The 21298-nt window shown below is 44.8% G+C and overlaps 1 protein-coding gene across 2 annotated transcripts in view; it reads left to right on the top strand.

Moving 5' to 3' along the window:
* MBOAT2 (membrane bound O-acyltransferase domain containing 2) overlaps positions 1 to 21298 on the top strand; it is a 99669-nt gene that overhangs the window by 41556 nt on the left and 36815 nt on the right. For both annotated transcript variants that reach the window (XM_043917023.1, XM_043917024.1), the window contains exons 2-3: positions 5034 to 5179; positions 9227 to 9304. In XM_043917023.1, the coding sequence (XP_043772958.1) occupies positions 5034 to 5179; positions 9227 to 9304 (224 nt within the window). The remainder of the gene's footprint in view (positions 1 to 5033; positions 5180 to 9226; positions 9305 to 21298) is intronic.

Here is a 21298-nt window from a genome sequence, read left to right as displayed (position 1 = left end):
GTGTTCAGCTTTCTTTATAGTCCAACTCTCACTTCCATACATGACCACTGGAAAAACCATAGCCTTGACTAGACAGACCTTTGTTGGCAAAGTAATGTCTCTGCTTTTTAATATGCTGTCTAGGTTGGTCATAACTTTCCTTCCAAGGAGTAAGAGTCTTTTAATTGCATGGCTGCAGTCACCATCTGCAGTGATTTTGGAGCCCAAGAAAATAAAGTCTGACACTGTTTCCACTGTTTCCCCATCTATCTGCCATGAAGTGATGGGACTGGATGCCATGATCTTAGTTTTCTGAATGTTGAGTTTTAAGCCAACTTTTTCACTCTCCTCTTTCACTTTCATCAAGAGGCTCTTTAGTTCTTTTTCACTTTCTGCCATAAGAGTGGTGTCATCTGCGTATCTGAGGTTATTGATATTTCTCCCGGCATTCTTGATTCCAGCTTGTGCTTCTTCCAGACCAGCGTTTCTCATGATGTACTCTGCATATAAGTTAAGTAAGTAGGGTGACAATATACAGCCTTGACATACTCCTTTTCCTATTTGGAACCAGTCTGTTGTTACATGTCCAGTTCTAATTGTTGCTTCCTGACCTGCATACAGGTTTCTCAAGAGGCAGGTCAGGTGGTCTTGTATTCCCATCTCTTTCAGAATTTTTCACAGTTTATTGTGATCCACACGGTCGAAGGCTTTGGCATAGTCAATAAAGCAGAAATAAATGTTTTTCTGTAACTCTCTTGCTTTTTTGATGATCCAGCGGATGTTGGCAATGTGATCTCTGGTTCCTCTGCCTTTTCTAAATCCAGCTTGAACATCTGGAAGTTCACGGTTCATGTATTGCTGAGGCCTGGCTTGGAGAATTTTAAGCATTACTTTACTAGCGTGTGAGATGAGTGCAATTGTGCAATAGTTTGAGCATTCTTTGGCATTGCCTTTCTTTGGGATTGGAATGAAAACTGACCTTTTCAAGTCCTGTGGCCACTGCTGAGTTTTCCGTATTTGCTGGCATATTGAGTGCAGCACTTTCACAGCATCATCTTTCAGGATTTGAAATAGCTCAACTGGAATTCCATCACCTCCACTAGCTTTGTTCTTAGTGATGCTTCCTAAGACCCAGTTGACTTCGGAAATTCCAGGATGTCTGGCTCTAGGTGAGTGATCACACCATCGTGATTATCTGGGTTGTGAAGATCTTTTTTGTATAGTTCTTCTGTGTATTCTTGCCACCTCTTCTTAATATCTTCTGCCTCTGTTAGGTCCATACCATTTCTGTCCTTTATTGAGCCCATCTTTGCATGAAATGTTCCCTTGGTATCTCTGATTTTCGTGAAGAGATCTCTGGTCTTTCCCATTCTGTTGTTTTCCTCTGTTTCTTTGCATTGATTGCTGAGGAAGGCTTTCTTATCTCTCCTTGCTATTCTTTGGAACTCTGCATTCAAATGGGAATATCTTTCTTTTTCTTCTTTGCTTTTCGCTTCCTGTTGTGTGTATTAGGTGTTGGCATTTTGTTAACCAGAATGGATGTATTTTTCAGATCACAAATTCCCTACGTGGTCTCGCCCATAGCCATCAAGTTGGACCTTCAGATGTTCACTAGAAGTAGAGAGGCAGCCAGGGAGCAGCCTAGCTCAGACGTGGGTTGGAGCCCCGGCTGCTCACTGTTACTGTAGGTGGCCTTGAGCTAGTGGAATGAACTGGGGAAGCAGCCCCTCGTTTTGAGGATCAAAGGATAGAAGCAGGGGAGAGTGCCCGCACGTGTTGGGTCTCCATCCCGGCCTTGTAGGTTCCTTCCCTTGTCCTTGTTCTCTCTCGTCTCCAGCATGTGTTGCCTCCCCTGACGTACCCTACCCATGAAACAATGACTAAGACATGGTTTCAATTCACAAGTGCTATTTGGACAGCTGGGCGTGTACCCTTTCCTTCTGTATAAAGGAACAATCTGGATATTCCCACCTGCCTGTCCTCGAGGTTTTTTGCTTGAAATCAATTGTGCTAGTCCCTTCTGGAGCTCCCACCATCGCCTGATGGGCTGAATCTGTCTCCTTTGCAGCCCGGCTCTCCAAGGCCTGGGTAACAGGTGTGCCTCTGGGTCCCCCCATCAGGGTGATTGACGGCACCTGCTCCTGGGGTTCGCTTCCGGGCACTCGAGCTGAACCCTAGTTCTGTGTTCCCTAGTTTCGGAGCAGGAGCCCACTTTATGCTTCTAGGTGTCTGTCTCTTGCACAGTGGTCCTGGCCCCTTGTGGATCAGGTCTGCATTATTGATGGCCGGGTTATCTAAACCCGGAGACCTCGCTTCCTCATCTGTGGCCTTGCCCTGGATGTGCTATCACCAGGCTCCCTGGGGAAGCTGCAGTTGCCAACTCAGGCGGCTGGTCTCAGCCCTTGCGCCCTGTGTCCTGACGGTGCCCATGGCCTCACGAGCCTCCTCTTGCCCTGCCTCACACAGCGCGCCGTCCTTGCGGCCCTGACATGGCTGGGCCATGGCTTGCAGGCTGTGGGGTTCTGCCCTGGGTCCCCCGTCTCTTCCACAGCGCCCCTTCAGCCATGTGCATCACTCTCAGACGCGCATCTGCTCCGAGGGCCTGGACATGCTCAAGTGTGCTCGCTGGCCCCCCGGTGCTCTGGGACTGAGCGCAGGCGAGGGGGGTTCATTCTTCCCTGGACCCTTGCCCCCCACATGGGCTCATGTCTCTGTCCCCTGGTGCTGGCGGCCTCTCCTGGCCTCTTAGGCCCCGGTCACTTCCCCAACGGCCCAAACATTCTCTGAACCTGCTCCGTCCTCCTGGTTCAAGGAGGCTGGACGAGCCGCGGCCTCCAGCCTGTTCGGTGCACCCCTCGCTCTGTCCCTGATCGGTGGGCGCAGGGCTTGGGTCCCATCACTCCCTCTTAAATCACCCGTGTTTTGCGTTACACGTGGTCTCAACCCTGAGTGCCTCTGCGTGGCATGCGGAGCCCCTCCGTCTCCGAACAGCCACACCCCCCACCCCACCCCCCGCATTCCAGACCCCCTCCCCCAACTTTCTGACCCCCCCTCCCCCTGCTCCTGCATTCTGACCCCCTCCCCCCCCCCCCCACCCCCGCATTTGGATCCCCTCCCCCACTGCTCCCACCTCTCAGTGAGTGCTGCCTTCACCTTGGGTTCTTTGGTTTTTGTTGAAGATGCCCTTTCTCTGATTTTCCGACACAGTGGTTCTCACCCCTTGAGGATGACCGGCGGGACCTGTGTTTTTCTTTTTGAATTGTCGATTTTGGTGCCTGCCCCCACAGATACCTATTCAGTGTCTGGAGTGTGAGGTCTCATTTCATTCTCTTCATCTGTAAGATGACTGTGTTGAAACGAATGGTTATAGAGGTAACAGAATTCTGCAGGCAGCGGTTCTGGAATGCCCCTGCAGTAGTTCCCTGCTTGTTTTAGTTGAGACAGGTGTGAAAAGAGAGGGAGGATGGAGAGGGAGGGAGCGAGTCCTCGGTGGTTACTGAGCTCCACTGGCATTGTGTCTCATGTCACCTACTTAGTGAGAGTCACTCCTTCATGCGCTCCCCTTCAGGGTGTCCTCAGAGTACTTTCTGTCCAGCCTTTAATAACGGAGTTGACATTCCTTCCTTGTGTACATGTTGCCTTTTTTCGTTAGACTCTGAATTCATCCGGGGCCAGCAGTGGGACGTCAGCATTTTATGACTCCTGTGCTGTGCCCAGAACAGATGCTCCATGCGTTTTTGTTTAGTTACAAGATAATTGAAAGAAAGTTTTTAAACTGTAGGAAGCTTTGTAGATGTGAGTAGTTTTTAACATCTATATTCATTTTCCTGGTATATCTACTTTTCGCTTAATTAAAACAGTATTCTTGGAACCCTTTAGGAGAAAAAAAAATGCTTATTAGAACCTGTTGGAATGACATTTTGCTTGTATTGAGTTTAACTGTTTCAAAGAACAATGGTCTCTCAGGCAACATACAACAATGTCCAACTGTTTTTCTCCTTGTAATGCAAGAAAAAGCACACAGTTGTCTGTGTCTCTGGGCAGAGATATCTCTGTGGATCTGTGGCGGTACTGGCGTATGGCTGGATGATTGATTCCTGATTTAGCTTCCTGAAACAGTGGTTTTCTTGTTGGTGCGTGATTCTTAGAGGTTCCTAATGTCAAATGGATTTTTCTTTTATTTGTAGATTTTAAGACCCATGTTTCTTAGTGTTCTAGGAGAACCTACTTGATAAGAGACAGAAAAGGAGGTTTTTCTCGAGTCTTTAATACCACAGGAGAGGCTTGTTTGTAGTCTTTTTTTAAAAAAAATCATTTTGTGAGGGCAAAAGAAATGTTAAAAAGTTAAGGGATAAAAAGGAGCTGCAGTCCTGTTACCAGCTTTGTTTCATTGCTGTAAATAGAGGGTAATGTTGTCCCTATCGTTATGAGGACGTTTAAGGACTGGCCTTGGTGGGCTCAGGAGTGGTCTCTTTCACGGCTTTCTGGGGGCTCCTTCCTCTTGTTCACCTGCTGACCTCCTGGACCAGTCCCTGAGGCCCCCGGAGCTGAGACACATGGCTCCTTTCAGGGCTGACTTCAGACCACTCACATCCCCTTGACTCCTCTGCCAGGGATGCCACCGACCTCCTAACGGCAGAGGGTGCATCCCACAGATTCTCAAGGATCTTGACTGGATCTTAACCCAGAGGAGTTTAGGAGAAGCTCAAAACTCTTCTTCTCTACCAGTTACAGGGTCGCCCAAGTCATTAAAATAAGTTTCTCTTTCCCTCTAACCACATGGTACCCTGTGCTTTCCCCTCCCAGCCTCTCCCCACGCTGGGCGCCAGTGTCCCTGCTGCGTGTAGCACTGACGTGTGCCTCAGCCCTTCCCTCTGAACTTGAGGCTGTCATCCTGGGAAAGACGGCCTGGATTTTGTTTTCATTTCTTTAGCAAACTGGAAGATCTTAACTTTAAGTAACCTTGGTGTTTTTGTCATGAGAATTTTAATGTAACATCAAATTAAAAATTCAAGTCTGTGTTGCTAATACAAAATTTTAATTTTTCTTTGCAGGTCAACTTTGTAGTGTGCCAACTCTTTGCCTTGCTAGCAGCCATTTGGTTTCGAACTTACCTACATTCAAGCAAAACTAGCTCTTTTATAAGACATGTCGTTGCTACCCTTTTGGGCCTTTATCTTGCACTTTTTTGCTTTGGATGGTAAGTAATTATTTTGATATTTAATGAAGATTTTGGATGTCTTTGTGAATTGTATAGAAAAATACATTATGTAGGGTTTTGTTCTTATATTTACCTATAACGTTTCACATTTTTTATTTTTAATAGAAAAGATAAAGAGTGGAAGGTGGATAAAAGATAAAGAGTGGAAAGCTCTGTCTCTTCAGTTTGAGCTCGGAGGACAGTGTACTGTTTATAACTTATGAAAAAGGACAGATGAAGAAAAAAGACATCAAGACATTTTATTCTGTCATGAATAGCTCTTCCACCTATTTTGCAGATCTTTTATGCCAGGGCAAATGAACCATTTAAAATAACTTGTTCCTTACTGTGCCAGTGGCTTTTAAGAGACTGGTAAAGCCCAATAGAACTCTGTTATCTTTTTTTATTTTCTACCATTAGCCAAATGAGGCTTTTTGTTGGGTTGGTTTTGGTGGGGAAGAATTATTTATGAATGGAAAGCTTTTATTTATGGCCCTTCAGATGCTCCATGTGTCTGAGTTTCTTCCACTTTGCTCCTTTCTTCATTATCAGGACTATTCTTCATAGTTCCTCTTTGTCCCAGATGACAGTGGTTGTAGGAGGAAAGTACAGTGTCTTGGCATAACAGCAGAGAAGGATTCTTGGTGATTCCTCCGGAATTTTCCTTGTTGTTCGGTCGCTCAGTTGTGCCCGACTCTTTGTGACCCTACGGACTGTAGCATGCCAGGGCTTCCCTGTCCTTCACCATTTCCTCATCTGAGAGCTTACGCTGTTGGCTCAGTGGCTGTGTTTGCTCTTTGGCAGATTGTTGTTTGAGATGCAGATTCCCTGAGAGAATGCCAGTGCAGTCGCTTGATGGATGGTTTAGGGTAGTTCCTGTTGTGGGGTGTAGACTGGTGGATTTTGACAATGCTTCCATGTCTGTTCTTGGAGGTTGTTTTTGATTCTTGGGAGGGCTGAAATATACTGGTATTTCTTAATCTAGATTTTTCCTCTGGCAACTGTGTACGTGTCCTAGAAACTCATGAAAATTCAATTAGGGATTAATTATTCCTTCTCTGCCTGTTGCCCCGTGACCAGTCCTCTGATAGGCCCTGCCAATGGTAGGTGTGTGTGGAGTCCCAGGGTTTCTATGCAATTTTTAAAATCAGATCTAGGCATGGTTTCTCCCCTTCCTTGATAACATCAAAGTTTTCTTTGGTTTCTCAAGGGATTTCTGTTCAAACTTATCTTAAATCATGCCATGGGTGTGTATGTGTGTGTATTTAACTTTGGTTCACAGAGCTTTTCAAATGCAAAGTAACAGAAAATAATAGAATGAACCCTCAAATGCCCATTATCCAGCTTCAACAATTGTTAAAATTCCACCATTCTTATTTCATTCTTTCCTCAACTTATTTTTCTGGAGTATTTTCAAGCATATCCTGGGTTACACATTTTACCCACGCATATGTCAGTGTTCAACGTGTATTTTGTCAGCATATTTTTTGTTTTTCCTTCATTTTTAAAAATTTTATTTTATTTTTAATTGGAGGATAATTACAATATTGTGTTGGTTTCTGCCATACATCAACATGAATCAGCCACAGGTATACATATGTCCCCTCCCTCCCTCCTTCCTCCCCATCCCTCCCCTCTCGGTTGTCACAGAACACCTGACTTGATCTCCCTGCATCATATAGCAAATTTCCACTGGCTGTCCCTTTTATACATGGTAATATATATGTTTCCATGCTACCTCTCTCTAATATCCCACCTTCTCTCTCCCCAACTATGTCCAAAAGTCTTTGCTCTATGTCTGCATTTCCATTGTTGACAGCATGTTGTAAGGGGTGGAGAAGGCTTGTCCAGAGTGACCAGTTCCAGACACCCTTCACTTTGTGGTCTGTGGACACAGAGAAGGCTGAGATATGATCCGTGTTTCCTGGGCCTGTGTGACTGGGAATCCTGCTGGAGGGAGAAGTGTTTACTGACGGAGGAGGGTGATTTCTTGCTGTGAGGTCTTCTCAGATGCTCTATCCCAGTGTCCCGAGGAGCTCACCTTAAGGTCAGGTGGTCATCAGTATGTCAATTTATATGTGATAACTAGGATTTTAAAAAAGTGTACTCTAGTCTTTTCTTGAAGGAGAAACTTTTTATATTCCTTCCTTTGGAAAAAGAGATTGTTTATGCCTCTGCACCAGGTAAAAGATAATTCTTTGCTACTTGATATAAGTGGGGAAGTAGAGTGTCCTTCTGTTCTGCATTTTAGCAGTTTGTTTTGTTAGCCTCAAAGGCAATCCTGTCTCCTATTGATTGTGACAAGTTGTCTTTTGGAAGACTGTGTTAGTAGTTGCCTAAATGTACTTGACTCTTTTACCTACTTGTATTTGGCCTCAGCTTTTTTTTGAATCATCATTTATAAATTTCTTTTAATTGAGAATTAGTTTATACCTTTAATTACTTGTTTAGCTATTTGACAGCAGTGCAGGGTAATGGACTGGAGCTTAGACTGAATCCAGACAGACCTGGATTCCACTGTGGGTGCCTCAGTCTGGCAGCGCTGTTACTGGACACGTTATTCAGCCTTGTTAGCATCACTTTTGACACCTGTAAAATGGAACCAGTGGTGGTTGTGAGACTTGAAAGACATAATACTGCAGAAGGGAGCTTGGCACAGTAGCCAGCTCCTTTCTGTTTCAGATTATCGACACATAGGTTTTTCTGATTGGTGGCCCTCTGGTTATATAGTAGTATTCCAGGCCAACACTGTTTCCCTCTGTGTGTGTGTGTGTGTGTGTGTGTGTGTGTGTGTGTGTGTGTGTGTGTGTGTGTGTTAGGCAGAGGAAGAGACAGGCAGATGAACTCTGTACACTGGGTAAGGTACAGAGCCTTACTTCTTATTTGTAATATTTCTGTGGAAAGTTAAAAAATAATTAAGTAGCTTTCCACAATGGAGGTGCCTGTTATTCTATGATGCTTAGGTTAGAAAGTAATTTTAATCATAGTTTAAGATCCTTATTAATACTTTAAATTGTATACAATGATTTCAACATTTTTTTTCATACACTATTCATGCTATTAAAGGGGAAAGAAAATAGACATTTTGTGTGTGTGTGTACACGCGTATGTGTGCACAGTCTTAGGGATAGTTTGGAGGCATTTTTTTTTTTAAGTATTTATTTATTTGGCTGCATTGGATCTTAGTCATGGTGCGTAGGCTCAGTAGCTGCATAGCATGTGGGATATTAGTTAGTTCCCCAATCAGGGACTGAACCCACATCCTCTGCATTAGAAGGCAGAGTCTTAACCACTGGACCACCCAGGGAGTCCCCTGGATGGATTTTAAAACCAGAGATCTAAATCATGTTTTGCCCGACTTTTGTGAAATGGACGGATAAATTATTTCTCTCATTTAATGGCGTATTTCTACATTAGAACGTTAGAAAACACTGTACTATTTCTGTGAGAATGTTTTGTAGATGGATTACTGCAAATTAAGGACTGATTAGATGTGTATAAGGACACTTATTTGACTCGAGCCATCATGTTTTCAGAGTAAATCAATTTGGGTGTACCCGCTTTTAAATCAATTCTAATACTTAGTATTTGGGGCTGTTTTGTAAGTAACACTTGCAAAGGCTACTACAGGTCCACAGCTCTATTGGTGCAGTCAGGCAGGTAAACAGTTAAGTGATATCTGTCAGGATGATTCTGAAATCCAGGTTTCTCACTCCTTTTCATGCTTGTGCTGCCTTAGTGATGGAAAAGCAGTAACGCTTCAGTCTCAGGACCCCATGGAGCTTTCGTGTAGCTGGGAAATGTGGGATGCTCCGCCCCCAAGTGTGGCTTTCTGGAGTTCTTATTTTTCCAGCCCTTGTGGGGCTTGTGAGATGAGACTTCTCTAGGGTATCCACAGTGTTAGGCTTTGGAGGTTTTGCTTCCTTATTTTCTTTTCTGGGAATGTTCTGGGTTATGCATAAGCACTTTTTATCCTGAATCACTTCAACTCGATGTTTGTGTGTAGGCCCTTCTAACCCTTCTAACAGTGCTCTTACTTTTTTACAGGTATGCCTTACATTTTCTTGTACAAAGTGGAATTTCCTACTGTATCATGGTCATAATAGGAGTGGAGAACATGCACAAGTAAGTGCTCACTTTATTCACGTATAAGACAGGTTCCAACATAATCTAATCGGGCCCAATAGAATTTTACCACATTAAAAATTATTCTGAATTCTGATCATTTTTTCAAGACCATAATTGATATAAAAACAAAACCCTTGGTATGCATCACTCCATCACTCTTTCATGTACTCAGGGCAGGGTTTCTCAGCCTCAGTGCTGTGGATGGCTGAGGCTCGATCATTCTTTGGTGGGCGGGACTGTTGTGCACCCTGTAAGGTGCTGAGCTCCATCCATCGCTCCTGCCCACTCAATGCTGGCAGCCTCTTCTCCCGAGGTTGTGACAACCATGGATGTTTCCAGACAGTTTCACACGTCTCTTGCGGGGCCAGACCTCTTCCGGGTGAGGACCGCAGGCTTAGTCTTAGGGTGACAGCAATGCAGAGACAGAGTAAGCAAATAGATTAGAGAGAGATTTAGAAGGCACATGTGGAAGGACTTGGTGATTGGTGGGGAAGAAGGGTGTCAGGGTGACCCCAGGTTCCTGGTGTGAACAGTAAGGTAAAATGGAAGCAGAATTTCGGAGCATAGTGAAGCCTGGGGGTGGGGAGCACGTCTAGGGGATAAGCATTTCAGAGTGTGTGTGGGGGGGTGTTAGTCGCTCAGTTGTGTCCAACTCTTTGTGTCCCCATGGACTGTATCCTGCCAGGTTTCTCTGTCCATGGAATTTTCCAGGCAAGATATTCACCTAAAACAGCGCTTGGTACGTAGTAAACACTCTTTGAGTATTTGCCGAGTAGGTGCCTGTGGACTTTAGAGTGTCTGTGAGACAGTTAATCGATGGCTGGGAGCTGGTGTGGAGGTCTGGGCCAGAGATGGACACTGGACACTGGAAATAGACGTGGTTGAACACCCAGGGGCCGAGGTACCCACAGACCTTAGTGGCAGATTCTTGGGGGTGTTCTGCGCTACCTGTGGTGCACCGTGTCTCTGAATCCTGACATATGTGTGGCTTCAGGAGTTTTCGTACAAGGAATGATGGACCTGTAGCTAACGTATCCCCAAATCTCATTCTGTTCTGCATCTTTGGTGACTCATGGGTCGCCCCGTCTGCTTTGATGCCGTGTCTCCCCTCAGTTTCCAGCGGTGCCCCCCGTCTCCCTGGATCCCTGTCCCTGCTGTATGCCAGCACTCCAGGTTCTCGTTGTTTTGACTCTAATTTTTTTCAGAGGAAGAGTAAAATATTTTGATTATGTATCATGTGAAGCAATTTTTACACCATCACAACTCTGCTTATGAAATCTCACACAGATGACAGGTTCAAGGTGAAACTGTACTTAATATCTGAGAAAAGGAGCTTCGTGTTATAAATCTGGAAAAAGAAGGAAAATCTGATGGGATTACTGAGAACAGAGGACTTGTGTATACCTGCGTGAATGGAAGTCATAACATGCTTCTAAGTAGGAAGTGTGTGTGTGTGTGTGTGTGTGTGTGTGTGTGTGTGTGTGTGTGTGTGTGTGTGTGTGTGTGTGTGCGCGCGCGCGCGCAGGTGTGCACTAAGTCACTTAGTCGTGTCTGACTCTTTTCGACACTCTGGACCATAGCCCACCAGGCTCCTCTGTCCATGGAATTCTCCAGGCAAGAATGCTGGAGTGGGTTGTCATGCCCTTTTCCAGGGGATCTTCCCAACCCAGGAATCAAACCTGCAATTTCTTACCTCTCCTACATTGGCAGGTTCTTTACCCCCTGGCGCCACCTGAGAAGCCCCCAAGTGGGAAAGTTAGTAAATTCATATTCAGTCAAAGGAAGCTGTTTATTTTTCTGAAAGGCAGTGGCAGTCTGTGAAGCTACCTGTTAGAGCTTCAGCCCCCGTCTGGTTTGGAGCCCTTAGCCACGTGCGGCCTGTAGATTTAAGTGAATTAACGTCTGAAGCCCAGTTGTCCAGCCACCCTGGCCACGTGGCACGTGCTCGACCCCCACGGGTGGCCGGTGGCCTCTGTACTCAGCAGCACGCAGAGAACGTTTCTGTGGTGGCAGAGAGCTCTGCTGGTGCTGCGGCTGTGGACCCGCAGGCGGGCACAGGTGGTTTTGTTACTCTTTTACAGTATGTTCTGTGCACATATGCACTGCCAGTGTTTAGAATTCGATGCCATCAATGGAGCAGGTGAGGGTAAATGGGTTTGCCACATTAGTTGCAAGTGTTGGCAATAAAGAGGAAGGAAGTAATGTAGAAAGTGTGTCTTTTCATCTCTTTTAACTCCTTCCATTTCAGTTTATACTGATATGTTTTTCCTGTTTGATTTTGCCTTTTTCCTCCTTGTTTTTTTTTTTTTTTTCTTTTAATCCCTTTTTTCACTCAGACTTTCACATTAGTTTTAAATGTTCAATGGGTTCGAACTTAAGAATTTAATTCAAATATGCTCCTGGGGCTTATAGCATTCCTCTGTTGTTTAAAGTTATTGTTTATGTAAATATCATGCAGTTCTGTTTATTTCTTTTAGTCTAGTTTTACATGGTATGTATAATGTGCTGCTTTGAACATCGAGGGTTTACATTTTAAGTGAAGGATTTGGACTCCCTAAGTATTTAACAGTTTAAAAATTCTTGGATCTCTTTTTTTGGTACATTTTGTAAGCTATTCATAGTGTAGTTTTTGCAATCTCTGTAATAAATCCATTTGTAAATTAAAATATTTTAATACAGTGTAAGCCTTATTTTTGTAGCTTCCTTTAACACTTACATGTATGCTGTTTTATTCTGATCCATAATGAGATAATTTACCTTTAAAATGTATTCTAGAATTCAGTGCTTTTTCTAGTCTACATTTTCATATAAGCTTTGAGAGTTTTGAGGAAAAATTTAAAAACCTTGTGATAGAGGCAAAAAGAAGAAAGAGTATTTAGGAAAAGAAGGTCCTATATACTGGGATATTGATTCTCCTTAATTAGTTTGGGGAGAAATTAACTTTCACAAGTTTGCCCATCCTTTCTGAGAGCAGGGGTTGGCAGATTGTGTGTGTGTGAAGGGCCAGAGAGCAAATATTTTAGACTGTATAGGATACACAGTCTTGTCAAAGCTTTTTCCAGTTCTCTTGTTGTACACTAGACAGTATGTGAACAACCAACTTGACCATGAGTCCATCAGACCTCATTTACCAAAAAAAATATGCATTTTAAAATAAATATTTGTGGTCCGGGGGAGTCCTGCAGGCACAAAAAGTAGTTTTACTTACAGTCAAAAGATGTTGAACGTTGATCCCTCTTGTAGTGGGAATTTAGCTTCTGTTATTGAAATATTCTCATTTTCACATGACTGTGAAATAACTGCCCAACTATCTAAACTACGAAGAAAATGACTAAATTTTAATTGTGAAAGGATGCTTGCAATGTTTACATTATCATCACAGATCTTAATGTGTCTTCTTGCCAATAAAAAGGATGAGAGGAAAAAAAATAAAAAAGCAGGTGAACTGTATTTGGCCAACCCCAAGTACTAAACGCACTCCTGTTCCAGGGACATGAAAAGACAGAGGCAAGCAAACACATGCTCTTCCTCCTAGTTTCCAAAATATGGAATAAAGCTTGCCAAGTGGTAATTTTAAACCTGTGATAGCACAAATGATGGAATAATGAACTTTATTACTGATTTGCTGTGAGTTATTGTGATGAAGCAGATGGTTTCTAAAAAAGCTGGTTAGAAGAGGCAGGAGGTTAGAGCCGTGTTTCAGGCCCACTGGCTGGGAAGTGGGAGGCCTTTTCCCTGGAGAAGGTAGCACAGCGTGGCTGGGGCCTGTGGTGTTCCGATGGACTCAAAAAGCTTTTGTGGACGGGCGTGAGAACCTAAGTGCCCTTCATGTTAGTTTTGTGTTTTTTAACTTTTCTATGGGAAGACTTGTTCTGAGTTCCAAAGAACAGCCTCGGATTTTGGAATACAGCACCAAGGACCTGCCCTTATTTATATGTAAACATCAGACCCGTGAGATGGGAAGAGCCTGTTACCCTTGGGAGGTTAAACTGAAGTCTTTTCTTGATAACTTGGCAGGTAGTTTTCAACAGAGCAAATGACCTACAGGAAACATATAAAAGATATAGACACATCCAGTAAAACCACACCTGCCTCGCGGGTTTGCCAAGCTTTGTATGGGATTATGTTGTAAAAGCTGTAGGAAAGTGATCTTCAACCCACCGTCACATGGGCTTGGCTACCCACCCCTTTGAACAAACCAGAGACAGTGAAGATGTGGTCCTTACCCTCTGAAAGGCACCCTTGAGTTGTAGGTATTGCAGAGTGTCAGCCATGCAGCAAGCTTTTGTTACATTATGCTGGGACCCACTGATGGATAAAAGGATGGGCTCAGTCTCTGCAGGACACTTACTGTCAAACTGGCAATCACACTGTGATTGTCATTACAGAAGAGGGTGCACTCAGGGCTGAGGGAGCAAAAGGAGCTACCAGCTTGGGGAGTAATAAAAAAAAAAAAGAATCTTCATCAGCCATTTACTGTGTGCTCAGCAGAATGAAACAGAGTACAGATATTCAGTGTGAAGTAAAACTATGCTGAAATATATTTTTAAATATTGGGAGATACTAAAACACGTGTTCCTCGGAATCCCCTTGTAGTGATGATAAAATTGAGCAGCGGGCATTGGACAGGAGAAGAGATCAAGTCTAAACTCCCCCTTCTCCCCAGGTGGCCGTAATGATTCATTGGAAAAGCACTGGATTGGGAGCAGATGTTTATCGGTCTGATTCAGGTTCAGCTAAATTTCATTAGCTCTGGGACCTGAGTCACGTCCCCTTTACCTTTCTGAGTCCAAACTGCATTAAACCAGCTGGCTCACCTGGGCGCCCAGGTGTGCTTTTCCCTGCATCCAGGGCTCAGTTTCCAAGAAGAGGGTTTCCGTGATGGGAGAGGTGCTTTCTGAGGCCATTCCTGGGCACCAAGTGCCTTGCTGGGTTTTTCTCCTCCTGCTGAGGTCACATCAGAGTTTGTCATCAGGGTTGCAAAGTTGCTCTAGTTCACCTTTTCTCCTCCCAGACTATGAACTGCTTGGGGCGGTGGGGGGTACCGTCCACTTTTTATAATCCCGGTGTTGAGCCTATGGATGATCGAAGCTCAGAAGGAGAGGTTCTCTGTTCTGTTGAGTGCATGTTTGTGGGCTTTTTTTTTTTTTTGCATCTCTTTTTTGAAAATATATATATTTTTTAATGTGGACCATTTTTAAAGTCGTTATTGAATTTGTTACAGTATTGCTCTGCTTTATGTTTTTTTTGTTTTTTGTTTTGATCTGCAAGGCATGTGAGGTCTTAGCTCCCTGTGAAGCGTTAATTGTTCAGTCATGCCTGACTCTTTGAAAGCGACCCCATGGACTACAGCCCACCAGGCTCCTCTGTCCATGGGATTCTCCAGGCAAGAATACTGGAGTGGGCTGCCATTTCCTTCTCCAGGGAATCTTCCCGACCCAGGGATCAAACCTGGTTCTCCTGCACTGCAGGCAGATCCTTTACCAACTGAGCTGTGAGGGAAGCCCTTAGCTCCCTGACCAGGGATCAGACCTGCACCCTCTGCATTGGAAGGTGAAGTCTCAGCCACTGGACCCCCAGGGAAGTCCCTGGCATCTCTTTTTGGTGGGGTGTTTCTGAGCAGAGGATATCTGTCTGTGCGGAGCACCTTGAATGGCATGCTTGGTGGGTTGACCAGCAGTCTGTGGTGTTTCCTGCCTCCCTGCCTGCTTATCTGCCCCTGAGGCTGGGTGTGGAGCGCGGCCCTGGGGTGGGGGTTAGATCAGGGAAGGACCAGGCCGTTTTAGCTGATGTGCTTTTAGCTCAGTCTTCCATGCCCCTGAAGAGCAGGTGGGACAGAAGTCCCTCGTCACCGGTCACCGCCAGTGCTTACAGGACTCCTGCAGTGTGAATTCCTGAATAGATATCATGAGGAACTCTTGACTCCTCTGGGGAGGAATGAGGATTTTGGAAATACCATCTGGCAGGCAGAAGCCTCAAGTCACTTGGAGATCTGTCCTCACAAAGGTAATGAGAGTGGTTAATGGCTCAGCGGAAACTCTGTAGGGGAAAGTACTAACGTCCCTGAGGACAACCCGAGATCCCATGAGAGGGAATAAAACGTGGCAGGAAGGAACCTGGACTCTAATAAAAAGTTTTTCTTTTCCGCTCTCTGTGGACGGTACTTGAAAGCCTTTCAGTGGCTTGGAGTGAAGGTGCAGGCTCTTTGGGTGTTGCTGTGCTGTCCTGAGCTAGAAGCTGTATTTCAACCAGAAAACCATAAGTGATTCTAAAATGGGTTTTTCACATTATCTTCTCCTCATAGCAGTTAATGTGGCAGCAATCATTGTGTATTGATTGCTCTGCAGGGTGCTTGGATCGCACTCATCCTAGCAGCAGCCCTGGAGGTGGGCGCACCAGGGGATCTGTTTCCCCAGTAGCAGGTTAGTAAGAGGGGAACCTGGGATGAGAACTGGGTGTGTCTGGTCACACCCAGCGCCCAGGCTTTTTGTTTCTGCACTTTATTACTTAAGCATTCAGCTTTATGAAGTGAGAATGTGTTGTTAAAGAGAAGTACCCTGAGTTGATCGAGGAGAGGTAATGGGAGCCAGCAGGGTCCTGAGCACAGTGAGGGTTGCTCTTCCTTAGCACAAAGACACAGATGATTTTTATCTAAAAAGATGCAATGGCCGTTAGGCATATTATGCTTAGGATCTGAGGTTTTTAAATATTCTCAATTCTCAAAGAAAGGAAAACCTGTTACTTGGTGAGAGGCAGTAGGATGTCCAGGCCCTGTTGGATTCTGAAGAATCTTTAGAACCTTGGACTTCCTGGTGGCTCAGTGGTAAAGAATCCGCCTGCAATGCAGGAGACCTGGGTTCGATCCCTGGGTCGGGAAGATCCCCTCAAGAAGGGCAGGGCAACCACTGCAGTATTCTTGCCTGGAAAATCCCGTGGACAGAGGAGCCTGGCGGGCTGCAGTCCGTGGGGTCACAAAGCGTCGGACATGACTAAGCCACTGAGCACACAGGCACACACATCACGCCCTCAAACCCTGCGCTTGGGACAGGGCCTGACTCAGATTCCGTCATACTGTCAGTCACTGTAGTATCTCTTTTGGAGATTTTGGATTCTAAGTTGTTTTTCCAGTTGTAAGCTGAATCTCTGTTAAGGACCCAGTCATCCTTGAGCAAGGAAGGGAGGTTTCTTTCCCTTGGGTCAAGGGTTTCTGTCTGAAGTAGGAAGAATATGTTAACGTGGAGATGAATGTCTTCATCACACATACAAACACACATCCCTTGGAAAATAATGCTGTTACTTTGGGTGTTGCCGTTACATCTGAATGTGTTAGAACAAGAAGTCCACAGGTGGACTCAGGTAATGGGGCTATACCATAAAGAGGGCTGAGGGCCGAAGAATTGATGCTTTCAAACACCACGCTATTTACATAAAATATGTGGTTCACACTGAAATTTTGTGAGAGAAAAAGGTTGTATTTCTTTTTCTTTACTTTTAGGTAAGAAATGAGGAAGTTGTTTGGGGAAATTAGGGCTTGCTGAATGCTGAGTCTGCCTGTGGTGTATTGTTACGGTAAATACGTAGGCTTGATATGGGCAGGTTTTGTCTTCTCTATGTTAGAAACCGTATGATTTAATAGAGTGTTTGGACTTGAACTTTGGAACTTGAATGGTGGAATGACTTCTGTGTGCAGTCACTTTGTTGAGTGCTCTCTACAAATATTCCACTTAACTGTCCCTACAGTCCTGGTAGTGTTAGTCATTCAGTCGTGTCTGGCTCTTTGCGACCCCATGGACTGTAGCCCACCAGGCTCCTCTGTCCATGGAATTCTCCAGGCAAGAATACTGGAGTGGGTTGCCATTCCCATCTCTAGGGTATCTTCCCCACCCAGAGATCGAACCCAGGCCTCCTGCATTGCAGGCAGACTCTTTACTGTCTGAGACACCAGGTCATTATCCACTGTACAGAGGAGACCATAGTTCCAAGAGGTGAGGTCACTCAGACCAGTAGCAAAACCAGTAATGATCAGTCCTGGACATCTGTGAAATTCCTGTGCTTATTGTTGATTTATGGAGATTCTTTTAAAGTTTTCTTTTTAATTAGAGAAAAAGATATTCTTACCTTCTTACCAGATAGCATAAACAGCTTGGGTTATTTTTTGTAGAATAGCAGTCATGTGAGAGATGTAGTGACTGGGTTTGTCTTAGTGATCATTAGAACACAGTGTTGGGGTCTTTTTAAAAGGCTTTACCTCCCAGAGAAATATTTGAATAAAAGTGATTTTATTCTCTCAGTAATCTACCTTAATTTAAAATTGTTCAGTCTTTTGCAAGTTCCATGCTTGAAGCTGATACTTATTTAATTACAGAATAAGTATAGTCTTTAAAAGTGCTACTTTAATGTCAGTTGACTAAGAAAAGACTTAAAATACTTTCTGATACATTAATTTGTGTAGGGAAAAGACAGTGACCCCATCCTGCTTGCTGCTGCTGGCTTATTAAACAGTTCTTATTTAGAGTAGTTATGGAGAGAAAATCAGAAGATAAGAGGGCAAAATATCTGATGACTTGAAAAACAGTAGGGCATTTTGCTGAAAGGATGTTATAGCAGGTGAGCCTGGGTACCTATTTCTCTTAAAAGTGTGAGGTTTTGCTTACACTTAGTGAAGCCTGGAGAAGAGATGGGATTGCTCATCTTTTCCTGGCCTGGAAGTTAATCTTAGGGTATGACAGACTATGTGCCTTAGCAGGACTTGCCTTGGGAAGAAGGTAACAGTTTCAGGATGGGGTTGGCACGATTTGCCTTTCAAAGTTTCAAGAAGTTTCATAGAGAACTCATTTTGTTGGAGCATAGCTTCATTTCAAAAGCTTCATTCTAATAAATGAATTATTAGAGAACTGTTATTTAGAATAGTACAAGATAATAGATGATAGTACAAGATAATAGAATAAACTTTTTTCCTTAGACACGAGAGCTTTAGAAAGTGTTCAGAGAACAGACTTGAAGATAAAATCCAACGAAGAAAATGATAAAAGTTAAGAAACGAGTAGGATGGAACCCCAGAGGACAATAGACAACTTTAATTACAAATAAATCACTCTTAATAGCTAAATTGCCAGTGATATTTATTAAACACAAATGCTAAGGTGCTTTCCCATGCAATCCTTACAGCTGCCTGTGCTGTAATACTGTATCTCAGCTTTATTGTTGAAGAAAACAGACATTCAGAGACCTAGATGCTTTCCCCAGGTTTATACAACTGGTCCCCAGCAGGCTCAGAATTTGAAACCCAATCTGTTCAGCACCAAAGCCCCATGCAGCCAGCTGCTAAATTCAGTTCCCCCCTGACCTTCACAGCATGTGGATTTTCCATGGGAAACAGGCAGTGTCCTATCCCTTTTATTTTGGGGTTGTTTTCCTTCATTGATAATTGGTGTGTGTGCAAGTAATATAAATTAATCTTAGTTTGAAGGCTGAATTGGGAAGCTAAAATTCTTTAATTCTAATTCTTGGGTTAGTTTGTTAATTTATCCAGACTTAGCAGCTGAGCAGTGAAGCCAGTGGAATAAATCTTCACTTCTTCCTTCATCTCCCCCCACCACCTGTATTCGCCATCACTGAGAATGACCTTGCTTCATCAGTCTCCTCTTGGGTCGTTTGAGGCATGAACACCTGAAAGCCATTTGAGATTGCCCCTGGCGCGGTCAGCTCTCAGTGGGCGGTGGGGATGCCCCACTGTCCTTACGTTCCTCCCGACCCCTCCAGTCTTAGATCGCTGCTCCAGCTTCCTTAGATCGCTGCACGCATCGTCTTCCTTGCTGCCCTTGCTTTGAAGGTCTTCACAGAATGAACTGAATCACCTTTTTCCTTTTCTGCTTTTCCGCCTATGTGGTTTTCACCCCGAAGGGTAATGGAAGAAAGGTGAGTGATCGTCTGTGCAGGTGGGAAGGGAGCTCTGCACCCTTTGTTACAACACGCAGCCCCTGAAGAGCAAAGACTGACAGGTTCCTGGTCTTCCGGTCGGGAGGGGCACCGGGTCTCTGACTTGGAGGGTGGGTGTCCCTGGGGTCACAAAGAGTCGGACACGACTGATCGACTGAGCACAGCACAGCACAGGAGAACATGAAGCCTTTTATAGACTTTAGTTTTCACGGTTCTGGTTTTAGTAGCAATTAGAATGGACTGAAATTTGGATGCGTTTTTGTGGGTAATTGTCTTTTTCAGTTTAAGATTCTGTCATTACATTGACTGCCAGATACAGGTTTTGATGTTTTTAAAGCCTTTAAAACTTCATTTCTGTGTATTCATTGATTTAAGGACTATCCAATCAGATGATACTTTTAACTACAGTCCAGACGTCTGAAATCTTGATGTAAACTATTCCCTTTTCTTTTTCCTTCTGGCCAAGCGCAAAGTGTGTGGGATCTTAGTTCTCCAACCAGGGATTGAACCCATTCCCTCAGCAGGGAAAGCACCGAGTCCTAACCATTGGACCACCAGGAAATTTCTATAGAAGTCTTTGCATTTTGAACGATAAAATCATCCTGCTTGATACCAAGAGCCAATACCCAATTTTATTTGTATCTTTGAGTCAACTTCAGAAATTTTCTTTATTAAACACCATTAAGTGACTTCGTTATGTTTCAGAGACAGGTGTGGGTGTGGGAGCAGAGTTAGATTTTAGAAAAGAGCGGAACAGTCGGCCACGTGGTTTGGGTCCTTTCTGTCGTCCGTAAACAATGTGAGAAGGAAAAGGATCCGGTGCCCTCATGTATCCGTGTCTCAGTTTGTGTCTGGTCTGGTGGACACAGCTGAGCTCCTTTCTTGTTGTCACGAATAAGGCTTTGTAAAAGAACAAACACAGCCCCTCACGCCTTGTATTGTGCTTGTAACTCGTGCAGACCTTGTCGTTCCAGGCGAGAGGGCTCCTCGGCGGGGAACCCGGCAGGCCCTGTCTTCCGAGGAACAGCAGTTTTATCAGGGAGTGTAGATGACCTGCAGGTCTCTAGGAAGACAGTAGGAGAGCATCTGGAGTCTCCCCATCCAGGGAGAAGCCCAAGTGGGGACCCTGGGGAGGAGGTCCCTTCACCCCAAGAGGACAGTGACGCTCTAGCGACTGGGAACAGAACAGGGGCCTCTGAGTCTTGTATGAAGACGGCGTGGTGGCTGGTTTTTGCTGGTAAAGCAGCTGGTTTTATAAAAGTGTTTTAAATTCTTCTGTTAGAGTCACAGACCCTAACAGAGCTGCTTTCCAGCCACAGGGCCAGCTCATGCTCTGAGTGAGGGCTGGCAGGCTCGTCCCGCCCCGGGGACTTTTCTAGGTGTGGATATATTTCTGATTTTCTGAACCTATTTTAGAACTTGAATTTACCGCCCCCCCCCCCCGCCAGAAATCATATTTCCACACAAGCCTACCAAATCCTACTTTAATTAACTGACGTTTCAGCTACTGAGGAGTGAAAATCCACAAATTTTCTCCCCCCAAAGTAGCAATAAAACTGGTCAAAACCATTGTTGGGCTCTGAAAATTTACTCAAAGCAAACAGCAATTCGAGAAGCTTTTGTTTAAAAGAAAACTGTTGACCTTTGAGTGAGAACAGTGGGAACGGCGGTGTTCCTGCCTGGGCTCCCCCCACCCCTCATTCCCTGGCAGAGAGTTCTCCTAGAGCAGGGCCGGCTGCAAAGACCGCAGCTGTGGTTGACTTGCTTGGGGGTGGAAGGCAGAAAACCCGGGCAGTGGCTCGCAGAGGACGCCTCTAGCTCTCCCGTCCTGAGGCTTTGGTCTAACGTATAGCAGAGAGATTCTTGGCAGCGAGAGAGCCATGGGGCGACCAGAGAAGATACCGATACAACCATGGCTGCCTGGATAGTGCCTCCACATCAGGGGAAGTGTGGCGGGCCTGAAGGAGAGAGACGGCCAGAGCGGGCTTGAAACCTGCCGGACTGTTGAACGAGCTCTCAGACCCACACCTGAAACCCTCAGCAGAGGGCAGA

This window comes from Cervus elaphus, chromosome 11 (assembly GCF_910594005.1).
Source record: "Cervus elaphus chromosome 11, mCerEla1.1, whole genome shotgun sequence".
In the NCBI taxonomy this organism is placed as follows: Eukaryota; Metazoa; Chordata; class Mammalia; order Artiodactyla; family Cervidae; genus Cervus; species Cervus elaphus.
Note: the sequence above shows the minus strand (reverse complement) of the source record. Positions and strands in the feature narration are given on the sequence as shown.